This window comes from Prionailurus bengalensis, chromosome D4, assembly GCF_016509475.1.
Source record: "Prionailurus bengalensis isolate Pbe53 chromosome D4, Fcat_Pben_1.1_paternal_pri, whole genome shotgun sequence".
Lineage (NCBI taxonomy): Eukaryota > Metazoa > Chordata > Mammalia > Carnivora > Felidae > Prionailurus > Prionailurus bengalensis.
Genome location: NC_057359.1, coordinates 84,046,136 through 84,071,405, shown reverse-complemented (window position 1 = coordinate 84,071,405; position 25,270 = coordinate 84,046,136). Strand labels below are relative to the sequence as shown.

Here is a 25,270-nt window from a genome sequence, read left to right as displayed (position 1 = left end):
CTCTCTCTGTCTCAAAAATAAATAAACGTTAAAAAAAAAATTTTTTTTTAAAGAATTCAAAACTAAGTCACAGTAAGTGACAAAGCTGGATTCTAACCCAAGTCTTACTCCAAAACTCATGCTTGTGCTACTGGACTTTGTTGCCTCACCCAGTAAACAGACCTTACATAAATGAATGAGTGTGATATAAGGTCTCTACCCTCAGTGAACTGAAAATCTGGAGACTTAGTGTTTTCTCTCAGGAACTTACAGTTTCATTATAGAACTCAAACCTCCTGTGACCACAAGAAAAGAAATTCTCAACTCAGCAAGTCCCAAATAAGTGACATAGGTTTTCCATTGCAAAAGATAGGCCATAGGGAGAGTATGTGTTTCCAGCACAGGAGTCAAGGAACTCTTCCTGGAGGAACTGGAATTTCAAAGATGGGTAGTACAGCAGGAGGCAGAGAAAGCAGAAGGGCACAGAACATATGGGAGTACCGGAGATAACACACAAATTTTGGGACTCAAGAGACACTTTGATATCAATTAGAACCATCTGTCCATTTCAGGGGCGGCTGTGTGGCTCAGTTGGTTGAGTGTCTGACTTCGGCTAAGGTCGTGATCTCACGTTGAGCTTAGGTCCCACATCGGGCTCTGTGCTGACAGCTTAGAGACTGGAGCCTGCTTAGGATTTTGCATCTCTCTGCTCCTCTCCCACTTGCACTGTCTCTCTCTCTCTCTCTCTCTCTCTCTCTCTCAAAAATAAACATTTAAAAAAATCCATCCATTTCATAATTGGAAAAACTAATTTTTTAGATTGTGGTTATACTAATAAGTTCTCTCATTCATTCTAAAAATATGATTTGAGCCTTACTGTGTGCCAGGTTCAGTGCTCTGTGCTGAGTGTTAGAAACAGTGTGATGAACAGGGGCGCCTGACTGGCTCAGTCAGTGGAATGTGTGGCTCTTGATCTCAGGTTGTGGGTGCAAGCCACGCGGTGGGTGTAGAGGTTACTTAAAAATAAAATCTTTAAAAAAAGAAACACCGTGGTGAGCAAGACAGATACCGCACTTGCCTTTGTGGAACTTGTAGTCTAGAGGGGAAGTCAGATGTTAATCGGTAATATATACATAAATATATAATTACAAACCCTGATGCATGCAGTGAAGCAAAACTACAGGATATTGTGGCATCTTTTAATGGCATCAGATTAGCCTTGGGGGTCAACAAGTATTTCCTTTGAGGAAGTAACACTTCAGCTGCGGAGGGGGAGAGACAGTGGGAGAGAATTTTAAGCAAGGAGCAGTATGAACCAGAAACCCAGAAACCTTGAGGCAGGAAAAGGATGAGCACATTCAGGGAACTGGAAGAAAGAACACAGAGGAGAATGCATTGATTTAGGAGGAAATGTTGAGTGGGCGTCCATTTAGGAAGCTCTTACGCCTGTTCAGGCATAACATGGTGGCTTTGACGAGAGTGGTGGTGAAGAGAATGGACTAGACATTTTATGAAACAGTGAGGACACTGACCTACTTGCTACTGCAATGGATGTAGAAGAGGAGCAAGAGAAAAGTTTTGGTGATGGTTTCGGGTTTCTGGAGTGATCGACTGAGTGGCTGATAGTGTCAATCATTGGGCTAAGAGCACCAGAGGAAGGACAGTTTTATCGTGAAGATCATGAGTTTGGAGTCCATTGTTTTGTTTATCATTATTGAATAGATGTAACATTTACAAAGATAAGTAAGGTAGAGAGTATAACAAGTCAGTGAACCCCTATGTAGCTAACCCCCGGGTTAAAAAGAGTAATATGTTTATCTTTGAGGTTCCCCATGTGCTATTCACTGTTCCATCCCATTCCTTTTTCTTTTTTTTTTAATTTAATATTTTTAAAGTTTACTTATTTATTTTGAGAGAGAGAGACAGAGTGAGGAAGGAAGGGCAGAAAGAGGGAGAGACAGAACCCCAAGCAGGCTCTGCGCTGTCAGTGCTGAGACTGATGTGGGGCTCGAACCCACAAACTGTGAGATCATGACCTGAGCCAAGATCAAGAGTAGGACGCTTAACCAACTGAACCATCCAGGCACCCCTCCTTTTTCTAAGTAAACACTATCTAGAAATTTCCATTAGTTTTATAGAACAATGGAAGAAACTTCCATTTTGTTTTATAATTTTACCATCATTTTATCCCTAAACAGTATATATCTTCTTTTGTTTCTCATGCATGTTAAAATTATATAAATCATCGTGTAGGTATTCTTCTAAACCTTGTTTTTTGTGCTCAACATTGTATTCCTAAAAAACTTTCATACGGGTACATGCTGCTATAACTTGTTCTTTTCTCAGCTACATATTATGAAGTTACCAAAATTTATCCATCTTATTGATAGTCAACATTGGGGTATTTCTGGTCTTTTGCTCTTACATACAAGGCTGCTATGAGCTTTCATCTACCTGTGCAGGTTATTCTAGGGCATATTTAAGATATGGAAAGTTTGGGGGTTTTTGGCTGGCTCAGTCAGTGGAACATGCCACACATTGGGTGTAGAGATTATGGGACATCTTAAGGGACATCTGGGTAGCTCAGTTGGTTAAGCATTCGACTTCAGCTCAGGTCATGGTCTCACAGTTCGTGAGTTCAAGCTCCTCATCAGACTCTGTGCTGACAGCGCGGAGCCTGCTTGGGATTCTCTCCCTCTCTCTCTGCTCCTCCCCTCCTTGTTCTCTCTCTCTCTTTCTCCCTCTCCCTCTCCCCCTCCCTTTCTCTCCCTCTCTCCCTCTCTCTCCCTCTCTCTCCCTCTCTCTCTCTCTCTTTCAAAATGAACTTAAAAATATTTTTTAAAAAATTACTTTTTGTATTTGTTGCTGGCCTATAGAAATATTATTTTTGTATATTGTTTTGTACAACTTATTAGCTCTTATTAAGCTTAATAACTAACATACAGATGTTTTTTAGTTTCTTGAATAGCAGTCATCTGTGAATAATGATGGTTTTGTTTGTTTCAAATTCTTATACCTTTTATTTCTTTGTCTTACTCTGTTATTTGTTTTCTTATTGTTGAATTGTAAGAGTTTCTTTTACATTTTGGATAGCACTTCTTTATCTGATGTGTCTTTTGCAAATATTTTCTCTAGTCTGTGGCTTGATTTCTTATTCTCTTGACATTGTCTTTAGCAGAGTAGACATTTCTAATGTTGATGAAGTCTGTTTATCAATTATTTCTTTCATGCATCACACCCTTGGTGGTATATTTAACAAATAATTGCTATCCCCATGGTCATCTAGGTTTTCTCCTTGTGTTATCTTCTATGAGTTTTATAGTTTTAAGTTTGACATTTATATCTGTGATACAATTTGAGTTAATTTTTATGAAGGTTGTAAGGTTTCTATGTCTAGATTCATTTTTTTTCATATGGATGTCCCATTTGTTCTAGCACCATTTGCTGAAGAGGCTGTCTTTGCTTTATTGTATTGCCTTTGCTTCTTTGTCAACGATCAGTCAAGTTATTTATGGGCATCTATTTCTGGGCTCTCTATTCTGTTTCATTGATCTATTCTTTTTTTTTTTAATTTTTTTAAAAATGTTTTTATTTACTTTTCAGGGGCGCCTGGGTGGCGCAGTCGGTTAAGCGTCTGACTTCAGCCAGGTCACGATCTTGCGGTCCGTGAGTTCGAGCCCCGCATCAGGCTCTGGGCTGACGGCTCAGAGCCTGGAGCCTGCTTCCGATTCCGTGTCTCCCTCTCTCTCTGCCCCTCCCCCGTTCATGCTCTGTCTCTCTCTGTCCCAAAAATAAATAAACGTTGAAAAAAAAAAAATTAAAAAAAAAATGTTTTTATTTACTTTTGAGACAGAGAGAGACAGAGCACAAGCAGGGGAGGGGCAGAGAGAGAGAGAGAGAGACAGAATCTGAAGCAGGCTCCAGGCTCCAAGCTGTCAGCACAGAGCCCGACGCAGGACTCAAACTCATGGGCTGTGAGATCATGACCTGAGCTGAAGTCGGACGCTTAACCAACCAGGTTAAGCCAGGTTAAGCCACCCAGGCGCCCCAATTTGTTCTTTTACCAATATCATCCTGTCTTGATTATTGTAGTTTCATAGTAAGTCTTGAAGTCGCGTAGCATCAGTCTTCCAACTTTGTTCTTCTCCTTCAGTATTGTGTTGGCTCTATTGTGGGTCTTTTGCATCTCCATATAAATTTTAAAATCATTTTGTTGATATCCATAAAATAACTTGCTGGAATTTTGGTTGGTATTGCATTGAATCTATAGGTCAAGTTGGGAAGAACCGATATCTTAACAATATTGAGTCTTCCTATCCATTAAAATGGACTCTCATTCCATTTATTTAGTTCTGTTTTGTTTTTTTATTTCATCAAAGTTTTGTAGTTTTTCTCATATAGGTCTTGTACATATTTTATTAGACTTATACCTGAGTATTTCATTTTAGGGTGCTAATGTAAATGGTATTGTGTTTTTAATTTCAGATTCCACTTTTTTATTGTTGGTACATAGAAAAGCAGTTGACTTTTGTATAACAACCTTGTATCCTGCAACCATTCTATAATCACTTGTTATTTCTGGGAGGGGTTTTTTTTGGCCAGTTTATTTGGATTTTCTACATTAATGATCATGTCGTCTACTAACAAAGACAGTTTTGTTTTCCTTACCAATCTATGTACTTATGTACTATGTACTTTCCTCTTCTTGCCTTATTACATTAACAAGGACTTTTTTTTTTTTTTTTTAACATTAGCAAGGACTTCTAATACAATGTTGGAAAGGACTAATGAGAGGGAACATCCTTGCCTTATACCTGATCTTAGTGGAAAAGCTTTGAGTTTCTCATCATTAAGTATAATGTTAGCTGTAACATATAAGGTGTTGGGGGCCTGAAATAAAGCAGCCAGAGTGGAGGGGAGGATCCATGTAGGATATGGCACACAGGAAGACTAAACAGAAATTGTAACTGATTCTTTTTCTGTCCCTAATTTTGCCTAACACCAAAACTTGTTTGGTCTTTGGTTTTCTCTATGAAGAGTCAGCTATATATCTCAAGTTCATATTGATATGTAGTAGAATGAGTACAGGCTTTGGCTGCAGAAGACCTGAGTTTGAATCTTTAATTTCACAATAAGGTGTGCACTTTTGGGCTATTTCCTAAGCTTCAGTTTCCTTATAAATGGACACAGTGAAGGGTGGTCATAAGGACCAGGGATGATGGGAAGTGCTTACTCACGTTCTGCAGACTATAGCTGCCACTGCTGCACTCTGCTATACTTTCTGATTATTGCATTATTAGTAAGAGACCCCTCATGATTGGTCGTCATGGCCAAACTGTTTTTTCTTTCTCTCTCTCCCTCTGGCCAGATATCTGAGTCACAGACGTGGGAGTTGTCTTTACCTCTTTTCCCAGCTTTATGGTCATGCTGAACTTGTCCGGCACCTCTTTGCATGTGCTGTTCTTTACCCAGAATGCTTGTTCCTCTTTCACCCCCCTTCTACCTGATCTGGATACGCCTGATGTGATTTCCCCCATTAATCCCTCCTTTCTCTGATATAGCACCTTATATGTCCCTCTGTTGCAGTATGATTGTATTGTTTTATAATTGATTGCATGTGTATGTGTCTTCACCAGCCACCATCTGTGGATCAGGAACTGTGTCTGGTTGTATCCTCAGAAGACAACATACGGTATAGACTTGATAAAAGTTTATTTAACTGTGGAACCTTGAATCCATGCTTCAAACTTCTCCTCTACTACCTATGCCATCACCCCTGTGAGAATGTAGATGGCAAGTGTTTCTTCCTAAAACCCTAAGCCCAAGTTGCTACATTTTATTCTGAGGAGAGATTGACTGGGTTCCAAGCTGAACATGAAAGTCTGTAGCTTGAAATGGAGCAACAGAAGCATTAAGTAGGGGATTTTGAGGAAGCAGAGTATCCGTGAGGATGTACAAGTCTTCATAGTAAGATGTTGATGCTGTACGAACTTTTTTTGAAGAGAGGAGAATGGGCAACCTCAGTGAATACAAGGACCACTAGGGATCTAAGAACTTGTGTGTTCAAAGTTTCCTGGATCCTCTGTTGAACCAAGTCCCAACCCGTTGCCACCACCACTAACTACCATCATTGCTAAAGGGATAGACTGAAAGGAGGATAGCTGTTGGTTTGGGGCTAGGGTGTGAGATGCACAATGGATCTGCCCTGGTCCCTGTGCTGGGAGGCCAGGGTGAATGTCATCCTGTGTTTTAGAAGTTCTCTCTTAGGCCTTCGTTAAGGCAGCTATGTTGGCATCCTTACTCCTTCATCCAGCCCCATGTGTCCAGAAACATTGTTCTCTTTGGTTGTTTGTAGAGCTTATGGGGTCCTTCTTCAGTGGGATTAGCTCTGCCAAGTTCGGCATGTGAGCTAAAATTGTCGTGGGCCCTATTGGACTCTAGATTAATAGGATTAAATGTGTGCTTGATGAGAGTAAAAGGTTGTACATCATGACAGTATAATCTGATTGTCTTAAAAAGGAGGCGCATCTTTTCAGCATCCTGGGTGCATTCCACTAAGGGAATAGCCTTGTTCCTTCCCGCATTGTCAATTGCTTAGGTTGTATGAATGATAGATTACCTTTTTTTTTTTTTTAAACTGAAGTTCAGGAGCTTTATTTTTTTATTTTTTATTTATTTTTTAATTTTATTTATTTTGGGGACAGAGAGAGACAGAGCATGAACGGGGGAGGGGCAGAGAGAGAGGGAGACACAGAATCGGAAACAGGCTCCAGGCTCCGAGCCATCAGCCCAGAGCCCGACGCGGGGCTCGAACTCACGGACTGCGAGATCGTGACCTGGCTGAAGTCGGACGCCCAACCGACTGTGCCACCCAGGCGCCCCACGATTGATTACCTCTTGCGGTGCTCAGTCTGAACCAGTGCCTGGGTGGTACTGGCTCCTGATCTTGCTTCTTCTGTGTCCCTTTTCAAGGAAGATATCTTGGCTGTTTGTTCTTCTGAGAGGCAGTTGAGAACAGAATTTCGGGAAAACGTAATGATCCAAGAGGAGACAGGAAGTGGGAGAGGGGTCATAGAGTAACGTAATCTCTGCTTTCACTTGCAGGCCACTGCTGATACTCAAGAAAAAGAAAAACTCATCACACACTTGCAGGAGAAAGTCTCATCCTTGGAGAAGAGACTAGAGCAGAACCTGTCAGGAGAAGAACACGTGCAGGAGCTCCTGAAAGAGGTAGCTGGCTCTGTTAGGGCAGCCACTGCTGGGAAGGGAATGGTAACACCGGAGATTTCATGCAGTCACAGAGCTGCAGGGCCAGAGTCCACAAGCAGCCGGGTGGGAGAGTGCTCCCTCCAACTTTTGATTGTCCTGCTTCCAACAAAAACAGCCCTGTCACCCATGTGTACCATGCTTCATTCAGAGATGCTTGTGGATGAACAGCATCCCTCCCAATCGCCAATAAACTCCACCGGTGATATATGCCACTTGGGCTATCTTATCTTACCGCTCTGTTCTCTTCCACCCTTTTGCACTTTCCGGTGGCCAAGGAAAATTTTTACCATCTGCCTGTGGTGTGAACAAGAATGGCCTTCAGCAGTGAGGGGACTCTCCTTCGCTGAAGGAAGCTGTTGAGCGGACTGGCCTTTTGCCCAGTGGTGTAGGTGAACTCACTTTCTCATCAGGCCTGAGCCCACTGTCTGCCCATATCCTACCCCTCCTTCCCTTTGTATCCCAGTGACTGGCCTCACCATGACAAGGGTGGCACGGCCAAGACCTTGGGCCCAGATTAGACCCTCCCTGTCTGTCTGCACTTAGTTTCAACTAAATATCTCCATCTCCACTGCCACCGTCGTCCTTCAGGGCTTCCAGTTGCTCTAGCTGAGTTCATATCGGAAGTCTCCAGCCTGCCCTACCCAAAATAAGTCTGTCCTTCACCCCTGACAGTCTTCCACGCTCCCTGCCTAACTGATATTCCTGACTGCCTCATTCCCTTAACCATTTTCCCCAGCTCCCCTACAGTCTACAAGTGTGTATACCCTGGGTTCTGGAGTGTATTGATTTCTAGAATCAGACTGCATAGGTTTGTGTCTTGCCTGTTCTACTTACCAGTTTGTGACTTAGAGCAAGTAACTTAATCTCTTTGTGTTTGTTTTCTCCTCTTTGAAATAGGGTTGATAATTGTACCAAACAAATAGAATTGTTATTAGAGTTCAAGGAGTTACAGTATGTGAAGTGCTCAGAATGAAGCTCTAGAACATAAGTCTCAATGTATTTCAGCTGGTAATATTATAATCATTATTGTTGTGCCATCATCATCATTATAAAGCTTAGTGTGCATAGGAGTTACTTGGGGAGTTTTTTTAAAGTGTATATTCCTGCCCACAGATAGCCTGTTTTCAGTAGGCCAGGTGTAAACCTCCAAGTTTAACAGCCAGGTACCCCTCCGCCAATCAAGTTAGTCTAATGCCAGTGTTTGGACAGCCCCACTTTAAAATATATTGCCTACAGGGGTGCCTGGGTGGCTCAAGGTTGGTTAAGCATCTGACTTCAGCTCAGGTCACGATCTCATGGTTTGTGAGTTTGAGTCCCACATTGGGCTCTCTGCTGTCAGCACAGAGCCTGCTTCAGATCCTGTGTCCCCCTCTCTGCCCCTCTGCAGCTCGTTCTCTCTTAAAATACATAAATACACTTAAAAAAAATACATTGCCTGCAAAATTAAATTCAGTCTCCTTTCTGCAGCATAAAAAGCTTCTCATGATCTGGTCCTTTGCCTGACTTTCTTGTTTTGTTTCTTGACCTGAATCCACCATTGCTTTAGCTTTTTGGAAGTTGTAGTTCCCTGAGTGCCCCAGGCTATTTCACTGACCTTCCCTCTGCCTAGGTGCTCCCTCCCACCCCTGGCCACCTGTGAATTAGGAAGCCACCCACTTTCCTGAGGCGGCAAGTGTCCTGCACAGGGCACCTCTGTGGGTACTTACTGCACTCTGTAATCTTTTTGTTAATCTTTTGCCCCAGCCTCAAGGACTAAGGACTGTGTCCAATTTATTGCATACTTTTTTTTTTATTAAATTTTAATGCTTATTTATTTTTGAGAGAGAGAGAGAGAGAGCACGGGGAGGGGCAGAGAGAGAGAGAGAGAGAGAGGGAGACACAAAATCCGAAGCAGGCTCCAGGCTCTGAGCTGTCAGCACAGAGCTCGACACAGGGCTTGAACTCGGGAACAGCGAGATCGTGACCTAGGCCAAAGTCGGATGCTTAACTGAGCCACCCAGGCGCCCCTCTGTGTATACTTTATGTAATGTGAAATTTATCTCAATCAGCCCTTATTTTTGTTAATGCATTTGTGTCCTTTGTGTCTTGCACAAATCACAGTATATTGTAGGTATCAGTGAGTATTTATTCAGTGGGAAAATGACGATTTTCTTATACTCTTCCTTCAACTTACAGAAAACAGTTGCTGAGCAGAGTTTGGAGGATACCAGACAGCAGCTCTTGGCAGCCAGAAGCAGCCAGGCCAAGGCCATGGACATTCTGGAGACTCGGGTACTAACCTCACTCTTAGTGATTCCCATGTCTGGGTGGTAACCTGGTTGGATGACATGGTTGTGGGAGAATCCCCTGGGGTCAGAGGTTTTCTTTTCTTTTCTTTTGTAATGTTTATTTTTGATAGAGTGTGAGCAAGGAGGGGCAGAGAGAGAGGGAGACACAGAATCTGAAGCAGGCTTCAGGCTCTGAGCTGTGAGCACAGAGCCCGACACGGGGTTCAAACCCATGAACCACAAGGTCATGACCCGAGTGGAAGTCAGACGCTCAACTGACTGAGCCACCCAAGCACCCTAAAAGTTTTCTTTTAAAGGGACTGTTTTGGATCTTACTTACACATGGTTGAGTTAGTCATTTTCTTCATTCTTGCCACATTGCCACCGTTGTTCCACACAAAATTGTTCTCGTTTGTTCATTCCCTTTTATCCCCAGTCCCTTCCTTCCCACAGGAAGCCATTCTAATGTGGTTAATAGAGATCCTTTTGTTGTTGGGTTACCTTAAAATTGGTGACCTTGTTTTGTGTGCATGTGTGTTAATTTATGTGAGTGATGTAGTTCCACATCCACTGTTCCTTTCACCCGCCCCATCTTCTGGCTGTGTCCACTGGATTGCGCTCACTACACCAGACTGCAGTCATCTGCCAGGCGCTGGACGTCCAGATTGCCACCTTCTTCCTGTCACCACAGAAAACATGGCAGCAAATAGCTCTGTCCTTGTCCCCTTGAGGGTAGAGAACGCATATGACCTAATGTGACTAAGTAGGACAAGAATGTTCCTACAAGGGCTGCGCTTGGCTCTACTCCCCTAGCATGCTTGAAGGGGTCCTATACCTGCTTTGCTGTCTTTTCCAGCCATTTATTTATGTGTTTATTTTGCCAGTTTAATGGCGTGCGAAATGGTGGAAAGGGTAAGGGATCTCTGTGGAGCCTCTTTCTTAAGGGCACTAATCCCGTCCTGAGGGCGGAACCCTCAGGACTCGAGCGCCTCACCTCCCAAAGGCGTCACCTGAACACCTCACCTCCCAAAGGCATCATCACCTCCTGTCACCATCACATCAGACATTAGATTTTCAACATGAATTTGGGGGACACAAACATTCAGACTATCACAAATGCTTAGCTCATTTAAAAAAATTTTTTTTTAATGTTTATTATTTTTGAGAGACACAGAGATAGAATACAAGCTGGGGGAGGGCAGAGAGAGAGGGAGACACAGAATCTGAAGCAGGCTCCAGGCTCTGAGCTGCCAACACAGAGCCTGATGCGGGGCTCAAACTCACGAGCCATGAGATCATGACCTGAGCTGAAGTGGGATGCTCAACTGACTGAGCCACCCAGGCGCCTGCTTAGCTCATTTTAAAAATCTTATTTCCTGGGGCGCCTGGGTGGCGCAGTCGGTTAAGCGTCCGACTTCAGCCAGGTCACGATCTCGCGGTCCGTGAGTTCGAGCCCCGCGTCGGGCTCTGGGCTGATGGCTCAGAGCCTGGAGCCTGTTTCTGATTCTGTGTCTCCCTCTCTCTCTGCCCCTCCCCCATTCATGCTCTGTCTCTCTCTGTCCCAAAAATAAATAAACGTTGAAAAAAAAAAAAATTTAAAAATCTTATTTCCTGATAAAAATATTCAAAGGTGTATTTTTCTCAGCATAGCTTTGTTTGCTTTATTAGAATTCATTTCTATTTCTGAATTTCTATTTTTTATTGCAATAAAATACGTGACATAAAATTTACCATTTCAATATCGTTTCTAGTGTACAATTAGTGGCATTAAGCACATTCAGACTATTGTGAATCCACCACCACCATCCGTGTCCAGAACTTTTTCATCTTCTCAAACTGAAATTCTGTCTGCATTGAATACTAACTTCCCATTCTCTCCCACCCCCAGTCCCTGGCAGCCACCATTCTACTTTCTATCCCTATAAATTTGACTACTGTAGAAACCTCATAGTAGTGGAATCTTACGATATTTGTCCTTTTGTGTCTGGCTAATTTCATTTAACATATGGCCTCAAGGTTCATTCATGTTGTAGCATGTGTCTGAATTTCATTCCTTTTTGAGGCCAAATAAGCCAGGGTTTTGTTGGTTTTTTTTTTTTTTTAGTTTTTTTATTTTAAGTAAACTCCATGCCATGGAGGCTCAAACTCATGACCCCAAGATCAAGAGTCACATGCCCTCCTGCCTGAGCCAGCCAGGTGCCCTGAGGCTGAATAAGCCTTTTTAAAAAAGGCTTTCATTCTTTTTTATGTCTGTACCACATTTTGTTTATCTATTCATTTGTCGACGGACATTTGGGTTATTTCCACCTTTTGGCTATTGTGAATAATGAACATTAGTGTAGTGCTGTGAACAAGGTTTTTGTGTGAGCTGTTACTTTGATTTCTGTTGGGTTTCTGTCTAGGAGTGGAATTCCCAGGTCATATGATAACTCTGTGCTGAACCTCTTGTGGATCTGAACCTTTCTGGAGCTCTGCCTCTAAATTGGGACCTGAGTAGATCCTTTCGGAATTCAGGAGTTTAAAAAGCTAGGTTTCCGTTCTGGCTCTACCATTAATAAAATTTGTGATATTGGACAAGTAACGCTATCCTCATCTGTGGAAATAATGCTGTTCTCAGGGAGTTGTTGCAGTTAAATCGTACATGTGAATATGTATCAGGAGCCGTGAGACCTAAAAATGTCCTCCGCCCACGGGGCACCTACCTCTCCGTGACAAAGCTGCAACCTTCCTTGTGTTTGTTTTCACGATAAGCTTCCTCAAGGTCAAATGTTATTCAGCGAACAAGAGGACTTTATAAGGGAAATTGGCAAAGACCGCTCAAGTCAGATAAAAATGGCCCGTTGGAAGATCTGGCTCTGCGGACAGGGTGTCGTCCCATCCGCGGGGCCGGCCTGGCGTCCTAGTGCGGTGCCGGGGACACAGTCAGACTCGGTTGACGTCTGTAGAACGAGTGGAAGTTTGTACGGTGAGCAGTCATCCCACTTCCTGGAATCTGTCGTAAGGAAGTGGCTCAAACCAGGTCAAAAACTGTCGAGTGAAGACGTTAACTGTCTCAGACAGGAAAGTGGGAAACAACGTGAGCGCCAGCACAGGAGGCAGTGGGTCAGTAGATTGTGAAACATCCCTTAAGGAAATAATCCAGGTTCTCAAGGCTACATTGAAACACAGAAGGAAACTTGAGTGAAGAGGAAAAATACAGAGTTTGCCTAGAATTATTTTTTTTTTTTAAGTCACAAAAATAGACTGGAGGAAAAGAATGGTAGAATAGTGGTAATGATATTTAAACGGATTTGATTTTTAAAGCCATTTGTTCCCACCCTGTGACTTCTGAATGAAGACGCTCCCTTTCCCCCTCAGGTGCAAGAGCTCGAGCACAGCTTGCAGGCTTCTGAGGAGAAGCTGAAGCACAGTGGTGACGTTGTGGCGGCTCAGGAAGCTCAGATTCGGGAGCTTGTAAGTGGTGGTTGTGGCTGCTGGGCTCTAGGCCCTTGATGCTCGCTTGCCCTTTATGCCTTTGCAGTCACCCCAGACTCACCCCGGTGAGGTGCTAGGACCTGACCTCAGATACACTTGTTGAACTGGGCGTGAGCAGGAGGGCAGCTGTGGTAGAGGGAGTCCGGACGCACTACGTACTGAAGGATCTGAGTTACCCAAGGAGGGAGGGACTGGCTAATTGCCATCTGATGGCTGGCCGTGGGGCCCGGCCTAGTTCTGGGACTATTAGAGGCGGTAACTCTGCCGGCAGTCAGACCTCAGCTTGCGGCCAGGACTGAGGAGAACTTGGCAAGGGGTTTGGCCAACCGTTGCAGCCCCAGGTGGGGTGTTGAGTTAGGAGCTAGAGAAACGAAAGCATTATTTATTGTATGTTGGCCGTGCCAATCACTGTGCTAAGTATTCTGCACGTGTTGTATTTAGTCCTTGCTATAGACCTAAGAGGTACGTACTATTCTCATTCCCTAGAGGAAGCTGGTTCAGAAAGACTGGGTCACTAACCCAGTGGTCATGGTCTCCCTGCTGGTAAATGGCAGAACCCGCATCTTTCTTCAGTCAGAGCCCTTGTTCGTCGTCACTGTACTATACAGACCGTCCATGATTTATAATGGCTCAACTTAAGGATTTTCAGCTTTATGAGATGAGAAATCAGTACGCACTGAGTAGAAACCATACTTCAAATTGTGAAGTTTGAGCTTCTCCTGGGCTAAAGGTGTGCGATACAATATTCTTCCTCAATACCAGAGTGTGGTGGGGAGCCGCAGCCCCTGGGCAGACTTTCTGTTTGTCACTTTCAGTGCAGTATTCAGTAAATTACAGGAGATATCCAACACTTTAATATAAAACAGACTTAGCCCAATTGTAGGCTAATGTAAGTGTACTGAGCATGCATTTATTTATTTATTTATTTTATTTTATTTTATTTTGAAGTAATCCCTACATCCAGCATGGGGCTTGTACTCACAACCCTGAGATCAAGAGTCACGTGCTCCACCAACTGAGCCAGCCAGGTGGCCCTCTTTTTTTTTTTTTTAAAGTAGCCTAGACTACTTTATTGTTAATTTTATTTATTTATCTTAGAAAATGCACGTGAGCAGGGGAGGGGCAGAGAAAGAAGGAGACAGAATCCAAAGCAGGCTCCGTGCTATCAGTGCAAAGCCCGATGTGGGGCTCAGACTCACAAATCGTGAGATCATGACCAAGCTGAAATCAGTCATTCAACCAACTGAGCCACTCAGGCGCCCGTGGCCTAGCCTACTCTAAATGCTCAGAACTGGGGTACCTGGCTGGCTCAGGCCGCAGAGCATGCAACTCGTGATCTTGGGGTTGTGAGTTCAAGCTCTACGTTGGGTGTGGAGATTACTTAAAAATAAAATCTTTAAAAAGTAAAGTAGGCTAGGCTGAGCTATGATGCTTGTTGTGACTTAATACCTTCAACTTACAGTGAGATTGTCGGGTTGTAACCCCATCGTAAATTGAGGAAGATACATATTGCCTCCCCAAGAAAAGCCTCAGCCATAGAGGGCAGTACCAAGTAGGGTGAAGGAGGGCTGTATCTTAGGACTGACTGGTGCCCTAAGCTGTCCTCCCAGCACCAAGACCAGTCCCAGACTCTAGCTCCCGAATAGGCCAGGGGTGCCCGGCAGGGCTGCAGGTGGAGACCTCAGCAGCACCCAGGCCAGAGAGCAGGAAGGAGAGTTGTTTCCACTGGACACCCATCTTTGGGTCACCGAGGGACAGAACGGATGAGGTCCTCACTGTCACCATGAATACTGTCCTCTGCAGGCCGCCGCAAACAAGGAGAGCAGCCAGGCACAGCAGCAGGTCCTCGCCCTGGAACGGCAGTGCATGGAGCGCGTCCACACACTGGAGACCCAGCTCGCTGCCCTGGAGAGCGCCCGGGTGGCCGACCAGACCGCCGCAGAGCGGGAGGTGGTACGTGAGGAAAGGAGTGAGCTTTGTGAGCACCAGGTTCACACGTTGCTGGGCCGCCGGGTTGTTGACAGGAAGAAGACCAGCCTCCCTCTCAACAGAGAACCACTTTTTGGAGCAGTTTTTATCTTTCCATCGAGACACCTGCTCATGAGAATGGATGTAAAAAGGCTGCTTTTTATAAAACCCCAAACAGATGGGTTTTCTTTTCTTCTGGGCTGCGCAAGGACTTGTGCTTCCTGACCAATCCTGTCAGCCTCCTCCCCTCTTTCTGCAGTGTTCTTGTTCCTCCCTCATGGCTTCTCCCTCTGATTCCTCGCCGTCAGAGTCAAGTGCCATATTTCTTCTCGTGAGGAGGGTAGCTGAGAATTTTCCATTCTCCTCTCCCACCCCTGCAGGGACACAGGAGGTGGGGTGCCTTCGTAAAGGTTCCATGTCTGTAGGACTGTGCCCAGGGGAAATAGCGAAACGCCCTTTTCGTTTTATGTATACTTTTCTTAATTTGCAGAGAGAACTGGAGCAAGAAAATGCAGCCCTTAAAGAAAGTAAGAATGAATGTGAACGTTCTTTGCAACACCACCAACTTGAACTAAAGAAGCTCAAGGTATTTATCTAATGGCGTCCATGTGTCACAGCAGTGACCCATCTTTTATACGTGTATTGGGAGCAGCCCAGTGAAAGTCCTGTACTCAGAGTGGAGAAGGCGTGAACTGGCATTTGTTCAACAGTCCCTTAGACATTTGTTAGAAATCTCACCTCATTAAGTCCTGTCGTGATCCAGGGTGGGAGGAGGAATTATGCTCACTGTGCAATTAACGTCAGTGAGGCTCCACGTATAAGTAATTCGTCTGAGTTCCATAGTTAGTTCCAGGTGGTGCTGGTCTGACTTCATGCATCCAGCCCTTCCTCTGTGTCATCGTCAGCAGCTTCCTGAAAGTCATGCTGTCAAACCACTGGTGGTGTTGATCTTTCCAGCGAGATTAGCAAAACAAGGGCTTAACTTGTCGTAAGGACCCCATCTGTTTATGTCGGAGACCACATGTAGAGATGAGAAGCAGTCTGCTGGATTGTTACCCTTTCCCTTCTGAGAACTTGATTCTTTAATCAGATTCTTTAATCAGACGTTGCCCCCTTCACTCCCTGCACGTAACTGGATGCAGAGAGTTTCTGCCACTTTCTTACAGGCCTCCAGCCTCCTCTGGCCCCGTTCGTAAGAGCCCTTAGATGATGGATCATTGCAGTACTTGCCCAACTTGGTCACGACACAAAGATCTTGTGGATCTTTTGGCAGAGACCTTCTCTGAGAACACCCAAAGCTGTGGGTCTGCATTAAGTAAGCTTGCAGTAATAGTCTCTGCTAAGTTAGGTGCTAATGATGTAGTGCTGTATCGTGGGAAACGTGTACTTTGGTGGCAGATATTTTCTCATGCATTCCTTCAGCAAACAGTGGAGTACCTGTGGGCTCTAGTGTAGGGGCTGGCATGTGGCATTGAGCAAAACAGGCAAAATTTCCCTCCGGTGGCGCTTGTAACTAGAAAATGAACAACTGATAAATAGTCGTAAGTGCAGTGCAGAAAGTAAAGCAAGTGTGAAGGACAAAGAGGAGAGAGGAGAGGGCTCTAAGGTGGAGGTTAGGGAGGGCTTCCGTGATATTTGAGCAGAAGCTCTGAGTCATGAGAAGGGGCCAGCAATGTGGATGTTTGGGAAGGAAATATTCCAGAAGAAATAGCAAATAGAGGGGACAAAACAGAAGAGACTCCTAAATATGGAGAACAAACTGAGGGTTATGGGAGGGGTTGTGGGAGGGGGGATGGGCTAAATGGTAAGGGGCACTAAGGAATCTACTTCTGAAATCATTGTTGCACTATATGCTAAGTAATTTGGATGTAAATTTTAAAAAATTAAAAATTAAAAAAAAAAGGAAAGAAATAGCAAATAGAAAAGCTCTGAGGCAGGGACGCCTGGGTGGCTCAGTCGGTTGGGTGTCCGATTTTGGCTCAGGTCATGATCTCACGGTTCATGGGTTTGAGCCCTGCATCGGGCTCTGTGCTGACAGCTCAGAGCCTGGAGCCTGCTTCAGATTCTGTGTCTCCCTCTCTCTCTGCCCCTCCCCTACTTGCACTCTGTCTCACTCTCTGTCTCTCTCAAAAATAAACATTAAAAAAAATTAAAAAACAAAAGAAAAACTTTGAGGCAGAAAAAACAGTTCAGAAAACAGCACCACGGCCAGTGTGGCTGCTGCTCAATGGGCTCAGGGAGAAGAGGAGAGGAGCCAGGCAAGCAGACTTTGGGAGTTTTAAGCAAAGAAGTGATGGTAGAAGTCTTAAAATCATTATTCTGGTTCTTTGTGGAGCATGTTCTGGAAAGGAGGCAAGTACAGAAGCAGGAAGTCCTGTTCAGAGGCTCAGATATTACATTGCTTACCATGTTTAAAGGCATGAAAGACAAAATCACAAATTTCAGCAGAGATTTGGAAACTGTACTAAATGGAAGCAGTTTTAAAAGGGAAACAAATTAGAGCGTGGGAGCTGGAAAGTGTAGAGCTGAGACCCCAATGCAGTAGGCACCCTAAAGGCACAAGGAAACTTTTGAGGGTAATGAGTATTTTCACGGTTGTTATTGTGGTGATGGTTTCACCATAAGCCATCACATTCCACACTTAAAATATGTGCAGCATAGTGTCAGTTATACTTCAGGAAAGTTGTTTTAAAAAATAATATGTTAAACAACAGATTAGCACTCATAAGAGAATTAGTGAGACAGAAGAAAAGGCAGAATGAAATACAGAAAAAACATGAAAAAAGACAGGATGCTGCAAGGTGTTTGATCACCTGTCAGTGGGGGCCCAGAAGGGAATGCAAATGTGAGGTCGAAGCAATTATTGAAGCAACAGTAGCTGAGAATTTTCCAAATAGCTGAAAGCTGTCAGTTCACAGGTACAGGTGTGAGAATTCTTACAAATCCAAATGGGATAAATGTTATTTTTCCTTTTTCTTTAAGTTTATTTTTTGTTTGTTTGTTTGTTTTTTTTTTTCTGTTTTTTTTGAGAGAGAGAGACAGAATGCAAGCTGGGGAGGGGCAGAGAAAGACGGAGACACAGGATCTGAAGCAGGCTCCAGGCTCTGAGCTGTCAGCACAGAGCCCAACGCAGGGCTCGAACTCATGAACCTGGGCCTAAGTCGGGTGCTCAACTGACTAAGCCACCCAGGCACCCCTAAGTTTATTTTTTTTTAGTAATCTCTACACCTGATGTAGGGCTCAAATTCATGACCCCCCAAGATCAAGAGTCACATACTCTTCCGACTGAGCCAGGCAGGCTCTCCCAAGATAAGTTTTGAAGTCTGTACCCGGACACAGCATGGTAGTAGAACTATAAAAACCAATAAAACAGAAACGAGGAGTGGAAGCCAATTTGACAATAAATTTCATATTAAAAAAAAAAAAAAAAAAAAACCCAGAAACGAGGAATTAGTCACCAACAGATTTGCCCTAAAGGAAGTGCTAGAGAGCATCATTCAGGTGGAGGAAGATTCTAGATAGGAGGACAGAAGACAAAAGGCAATAAGAAAGAATAAAGGTACACAAAAAGAACCAGAAGATCTGTCCTACAGTGTGTCCATCACGGTCCAGTCAGGATAAAGGAACCAGACCCATTTATTGAAGTGAGAATTCGTGATCTCGTGTAAAGTTTTTAGTCCAGCGCTGAAACAGGCAAAAGATACTGTGAAGGTAGCCACTGCAGAAACAGCTACAACTAAGGGAACAAAGCAAAGAAGGTTGAATTATTAAACTTAGGAATTAAGACAAAGGGCCCCACAGGTCTGGCACTTGGGCCTCTGAGCAGGGGACGCTTTTGAGCGGGCGCTGGTGTGCTGGGGGACAGGGCAGCCAGTGAAATCAGCCCCGGGGGCTGGGGAACCTGCAGAGCGGATGCAGATGCGGCTGCGGGAAGAAATTGCCTTCTTGCCACCGCCAGGGCAGTGCAGACTGCTCGCAGAAGCGGACAGGAAGGAGCAAGGCTTTTGCTGTGTTCTCCTGCTTTCCAGTCTGCCTCGAGCTCCTCCTGTTGGCAGAGGCTCACATGGAACCAGCTGGACGAGCAGAAATGTCATTTGCAGAGCCTCAGACCAGATGTAGCATCGTCGCAAAGCAGAGGATGAAAGGGGCAGTGGGGCCGATAGGTGGGAATAAAAACTGGCGCACACAGGCTGTTTAGAAGTGTGGTTAATTTTCAAATGTTTGCGGAATGTTCTCGATCTTGGATTTCTAGTTTAATACTATTATGATCAGATCATACACTAAATGATTTCAGCCCTTTGATGTTTACTGAGGTTTGTTTTATGGCCCAGCCTGTCATACAGAGTCTATTTTGGTAAATGTTTCAGTGCGCTGCTGCTGTGAGGGGAAAGCATTCTGTAAATGCTAATTAGATCAAGTTGGGTGATAGTGTTGTCCAAATCTTTTATGTTTTCTGATGTTTCTTTTTTGTCTCCTTGTTCCATCAGTTAGTAAGAGTGATGTGTTAAATCTTCAACTGTGATCACAGATTTGTCTCTCTCTTTAATCCTGCCGGTTGTCAGTCTTTGCCTCAAGTGTTTTGAAGCACTGTTTTTAGGTGCATACCTATTTAGACTGCTGTCAGGGAACACACTCCCAGGTGCAGGGAGCTGCCACACGTGGGTAGCCTGGTGGCTCCTGCGGCCAACCCGGACTGTGCCGGGCAACCTCGAATCCCACAGTCCTGGGTTGCATGCGGCTCTGGCAGTAGCAGACTTCAGAGCCACATAGACCCCGTCCTGTGTGCCAGCCTAGCCCCTCACCGGCTGACTCTTGAGGGAGTCTAGTTTCCCCTTTTTCAAAACTGACGATAATAACCCTTGACCTCGAGAGGATTGCCCCGAGGCTCGAGCGTGACCGTGGATAATAAGTATCCCATGCGGTTCCTGGCATGGAGGTGCTTTGAGTCTCTGGTTCCTGCCCTGACCTGCTTTCCTGCCTCGCGCTCTGTCTGCTGGCCGTCCTCTTAGACACCAGCAGTCCGAGCTCTTCTAAACCTCCCCGGAAAAGCCTTCTGCCACCTGCCGCTTGCACTCACAGGGCCACGTTTCCGTAGCTGCTTCTCCTGTATCAACACTGCCTCCCCCGATGAGGGGTATTGTCTGGCGCAGCGCGGGCTCCTGCCTTTTGAATTCAGACGCTAGGTTTCCTCATCTCTACTAGAGATGGACGCAGAGAAAGGTCAATTCTGACAACTCCACAGTAGGAGCCAGAATTCCCCTGGCCAGGAGGCTGGCGTCTCCTTCCATCAACTCACTTGTACCGACACAAATTGAAAGGTGTCATAGGGGAGTTGAGTAGCTCCCAGAACCAGAAAGACTTGTCCGACTGGAACTTGGGGGTGGGGGGCGCCTCAGGTCTCTTTCCTTCCTGCGTCATGCTGTTTCTTGCCCTGTCAGTTACCCAGACGCTTGGCCTTGCTTTTCCCCACGATACAGATGGCGGCCTTCAAGTCGGGTGGTCATCACAGCAGCAGCTCCAAGCTGGTGACATGCCAGCTTAGGAAAGAGGGCTTCTCCTTGGCTTATCAAAAAGGCTTCTGATGTAAAAAGGGATTCTGATTGGTCCATCTTAGGTGACAGAGCCTCCCCTTGAACAAATCAGTTTGGCCAGGGGGCTGCAGTACTTCAGTTGGCCAGGCCTGAGTCCCGTGCTTCTCCTTGTAGCCGCAACATGGGCAGCCCTCCAGAACTGCAGGGTGGAAGTGGGGAATAGCAGTGATGAGGCTCTTATCCCCCAAAACGGTGTGATCTGGGGTAGACACAAACCACAGATGTCCCTGACCAGAATGTAGGCACCTGAGAAGTCTAGGGGTTGATCGGTGAGCACGGCATTCGTCTCCGGGAAGAGGACCGATGTGTCTGTCTGTCAGGAGGTGGTTCCTGTGCTGTGGGGCAGGCCAGGGAGGCAGCCCGGCTCCATGTAGAGAATTTTCTGGGTGGTACAGTCTAACATCCAGAGGCTTGGCTCTAAGCTCAGATGCTGGCTTCAGAGCTGGCAATGCCACTTACTAGCTGTGGGACCAGAGCATTTTTCTCTTATAAAATGGATAATTTTGATGAGTCTGTGGCATTTTGCCCTGCCCTATTTAATTCAGTAATTGCTGATTATTTTTCCCATAATTGGGTTGTTCCGGTCCACTAGTCCATTCACATGGCCTGAGAATCTTCCTTCCTATTCTGTGTTGATTTCATCAGACCAGCTCTTCTCTTGGAGTTCTGGGTCCCCTAACCGTGGCCCGAGGACTGGCTGGTGTGCCCATGGGATCCCCAAGCCTCGGCGGTTTGCCCTTGTGCGGAGAGGTCGGTGGGTTGTACACCAGGACAGCTCTCAGAGGCATACAGACGGCACCGCAGCGAGAGGGCAGTCCAGGGCCCTCGGGCAGCAGGAAGAAAATCTGTAGGATGGAGGATGGCATTCCCCCAGTGGGCGGCACATAACGTGCAGTGAAACACCCGTGAGAGGCGTTTGGGGGCTCAGTGTCCCACCCATTTTCTGGATTGTAGGAAGAGTGGAGCCAAAGAGAAATTGTGAGTGTCGCAATGGCTCAAGCCCTGGAGGAGGTGCGGAAGCAGAGGGAAGAGTTCCAGCAACAGGTAGGCCCCGTTTGACCCTGAGGCACGGGCCAAAGGGTGGTGTGTTCCAGCCTCGGGCAGGACCAGCCTGCCTCCCCGTGTGTCCCCCTCCAGGGGCTGGACACGGGTGTCAGGAATGCCAGGAACTGTGTGATTGATGACCCTGAGGTCTCTAGGAGGGTGGGAGAAAAACGTCATAAAGAAATCCTCACCCCACGGGATGGCCTTTTTGGATGTTTGATGGCCGGTTACTGTTGTAAACCTTACCTGGGGAAAAGCCCGCATCCAGGTGCCTCCTGGGCTCTGACTCTGTGAGGGGCATCGCTGCCCACAGGCCCCGGAGAACGCAGTACAGCTGAGCCCTCAGCGAGAAGGGTGGGCAAAGCTTCCTTTCAAGACAGACTCAGCATCGGGCCCCAGACCTTGTAGGGAATGGACTCTAGGCCTTCGGTGAGTCCTTAACATAAATTCCAGTCTCAGTTGCATCTGCAAAGACTTTAGGATAATTACACCTTTCAGATCATAATGAGGTCATGTGTATCAAATGCTAGGCATGTCACAGGTACTCAGGACACGGAAGTCATGGTTATGACAGCTTGGGGAAGGCCGGGCAGAACAACCACATCTATGGTAGGCCCGTTAGTGGTAGGCTTGGGGCGGGGGGGGGGGGGGGGGGGGGGCGGGCGGCCTGTGCAGGGCCCTGGCCTAGAATTGTGCTATGTCCGTAGGAGTAGAGGGTAGCCTACGGTTTGTTTGAGGCTATAGACTTCAGGGAGGGATTCCTGGGGGACCCTGGGTAGCGGAAAAGTGGAGATTTCTTTTGGGGGAGATGCGGTTACTGCTGCCAGCCTTGTCTTATGTTGGCTTTTCTGTCCAGGCTGCTAACCTCACAGCTGTAGTAGATGAGAAGGAGCAGAGTCTGCAGGAAAAAGCTGAAGTGATTCTCCAGAAAGAGCAGGAGATTTTCCAACTGAAGAAAGGTGAGGAGTTTGCCCCTGCCGAGCCCTCTCACCTGCTCCCACCCAGTACCCCTGCCCTGAAGTGGCCTGGTCCTGAAGCAGCAGGAGTCACTGGTGCTCCCCTCTGCCCGGCCTAGGTCACGACTCTGCCCTGTTGCAAATGCACCAGCTTCAGAGCGAGCTGGAAGCCCTGCAGAGCCTTAGGGCGGAGGAGTCCGAGGCTGCCGCGGGGTTCGACGTGCTGAGACTGGCCGTCCCGGAGCAGGGGTTGGCACGCTCAGTTCCCGAGCCTCACGTAAGTCCCCAACTGAGCCGCGGGCCGGTGTGACGGCAGCAGGACGGGGCTGCCTGCCGTAGTTTGCCAGTAGGAGGCGGTGGGAAGACAGGGAGGAGAGCTGGCGCTCACTAGCTGTGGGATGTTGGGCAGGTCACCTCCCTTTCTTTAAAGTAGGGGTGCCTACCTGACTAGGAGCTCGTGGGTATTGAGGAGCCCATCGGATGTGGCGCCACGTGTCCGTGTTCAGTAGAGCCCTTTCCTTCCAAGCACGCTCGCTGCACGGAAAACTGCCTGTCCCCCTGGAAGGCGCCGGACAGGATCTCTACAGCCCAGGTTTGGTTCCTAGCCAGCTAGCTGCCTGTTCCGGCCCATCAGCCCGCACCTTTGGAACCAGTCTGGGCCCCTTTCCCCATGGACCTGTGGCTTAGCTTGACCATTACCTTGTCCATCCTGTAGGCGGCCTCGAGGGCCACGCAGGACCCCGCGTACCAGCTTCCGGCTGCAGAGGGAATCCCAAATGGTGAGGTGGGGGCTGTGGAACTAGGGCAGCTGCAGAAGGAAAAACAGGACTTGGAGCAGCAACTCGTGGAGAAAAACAAGGTGAGAGTGCGCTTTACCTCAGCTGTTGATCTCCCCGCCCTCTCCCTGTTCTGGGCCTAAAACCGTTCAGTCCCTTGTCCGAGAGTTTGGCTGATGCCCCCGGGCCCCTCTTGGGAGAGATCTTACCTCTTCACCAGAAGGGCTTCTTCCTGGACTTCCACCGGTGTGGAGGTCTTCCTTTCACACCTCCCCCACGCTTGAGATAATGTCCAGAGTATTTGCGCTCAGGCAGTAGTGAGGCCAGATGTCACAGGTGCTGCTGTCACCAGCTGGGTCATATTGGACCCATCACCTTACCTCTCACTTCCTTTCTGTGGCTGTGAAATGACCCAGTGATGCCTGTCTTCTGGCGGTTTTACTGGCAGGGGAGGGCATTGGGGTATGAAATGAAAGTTTGTTAGCTGTCCTGTGAAATTTCGCGTATTTGGTAGAGGCTTAATAAATGTCCCGATTCCACCCACTCCTCAGGCCCCCGCACCTGCAAGTGCAAGGTCTCCTTTGATCCTGGTTTCCAAGTGCGCTGGGAAGTTAAGGGTGCTGGCTGGTCACTGCTCTGGCCTCCAAAGTGTGATTGTGGGTGTGTATTTTTTTAGATCTATAACAAAAGGAAAAAATGCTCATTCTCGCTTACACATGTGCATTTAATCTTACTGTGAAATGTAAACTACAGAAAAGCGGACAAACTCCCTGTGCCCAGGACCCAGCCCTCAGACCTCCTCTCTAAGTGGCATTCACTCCCTCAGAGTCCTGCCTCTACTGCCCACTTTGGGCGCCCACATCCTTATCTCAAGGCCAGACGGCTCCCTGGAGCTCTATAGATTGTGTCTGTCTCCGTGGCAGTGTCTGCAAGGCATCTGCGTAAACTGTCCAAAACCCAACTTCACATTCACCATGCTGCCTAATGGGGGCTGCTCTTGTCTCAGTAAACGTAAAAAGTAAAAATCTTAGTATCATTCTCAACGCCCTTGTTTCTTACACAAGCAACATCCAACCATTAACAAATCCTTCTGGCTCTCCCTTCAAACTATACCCCAAATGGGCTGCATCTCATCCCCACCACTGCTGCCACCGTAGGTGGGGTTACCATTTCTTCCCTGCAGGCTGGTGTTGGGCTTCTAATGGTTTCCCTGTCACCACCTCTGTACCAGCCCTCTGATGACTTCCCCTGTCTCTGTAAATATAACCCACATCCTTGCAGTGGCCCACAAAGCCCTGTGTGGTTTGGCCCCTTAGTACCTTTGTACTGCACCCCCTCTTAGCCACATTGGCCTTGCCTTTCTGTGACTGTCAAGCACCCTCCCGCCGCAGGACCTTTGTACTTGCTGAGCCTTCTGTCTGGAATATCCTTCCTGTAATCCCCTCACTTCCTTTGTGATGTCATTTTGTTAAGGAGGGCCCCCCTCCACCTCCCCACCCCCCCTCCCCACTATGCTTGGCAGCCCTCACCATCACCACCAGAACTTCCTGTCCCCTTACCAGGCCTCTTAATACCTTCTTATGTAATGTACGGTCACTGACATTTTCTCCTCCTGAGAGCAGATATTTTTCATTTTTTTCTTTCTTTTTTTTTTTTTTAAATGTTTATTTGTTGGGGTGCCTGGGTGGCTCAGTCGGTTGAGCATCCGACTTTGGCTCAGGTCACAATTTCACGACTCATGAGTTTGGGCCTCATGTCAGGCTCTGTGCTGACAGCTCAGAGCCTGGAGCCCCCTTGGATTCTGTTTCCACCTCTCTCTGCCCCTCCCCCACTCATGCTCTGTCTCTCTCAAATAGAAGTAAACATTTAAAAAAATCAAACCAAATGTTTATTTATTTTGAGAGAAAGCAAGAGACAAAGAGAACAAGCACACGGGGGAGGGGGAG

At 46.5% G+C, this 25,270-nt stretch overlaps 1 protein-coding gene and 1 long non-coding RNA gene across 3 annotated transcripts in view; one reads left to right on the top strand and one right to left on the bottom strand.

Annotated features, from left to right (window-relative positions):
* The window catches only part of GOLGA1 (golgin A1), a 48,910-nt gene that overhangs the window by 17,511 nt on the left and 6,129 nt on the right, over positions 1-25,270 (top strand). For both annotated transcript variants that reach the window (XM_043566907.1, XM_043566908.1), the window contains 9 exons: positions 7,084-7,209; positions 9,424-9,519; positions 12,873-12,968; positions 14,793-14,942; positions 15,448-15,543; positions 21,503-21,592; positions 22,449-22,551; positions 22,668-22,825; positions 23,264-23,407. In XM_043566907.1, coding sequence (XP_043422842.1) covers positions 7,084-7,209; positions 9,424-9,519; positions 12,873-12,968; positions 14,793-14,942; positions 15,448-15,543; positions 21,503-21,592; positions 22,449-22,551; positions 22,668-22,825; positions 23,264-23,407 — 1,059 coding nt within the window. The remainder of the gene's footprint in view (positions 1-7,083; positions 7,210-9,423; positions 9,520-12,872; positions 12,969-14,792; positions 14,943-15,447; positions 15,544-21,502; positions 21,593-22,448; positions 22,552-22,667; positions 22,826-23,263; positions 23,408-25,270) is intronic.
* On the bottom strand, positions 12,476-24,755 carry LOC122475176. The gene is made up of 5 exons (XR_006295105.1): positions 24,644-24,755; positions 23,886-24,002; positions 23,534-23,765; positions 23,248-23,356; positions 12,476-12,667 (listed from the first exon to the last, which is right to left on the bottom strand). It is a non-coding gene; the product is annotated as an uncharacterized LOC122475176 (long non-coding RNA).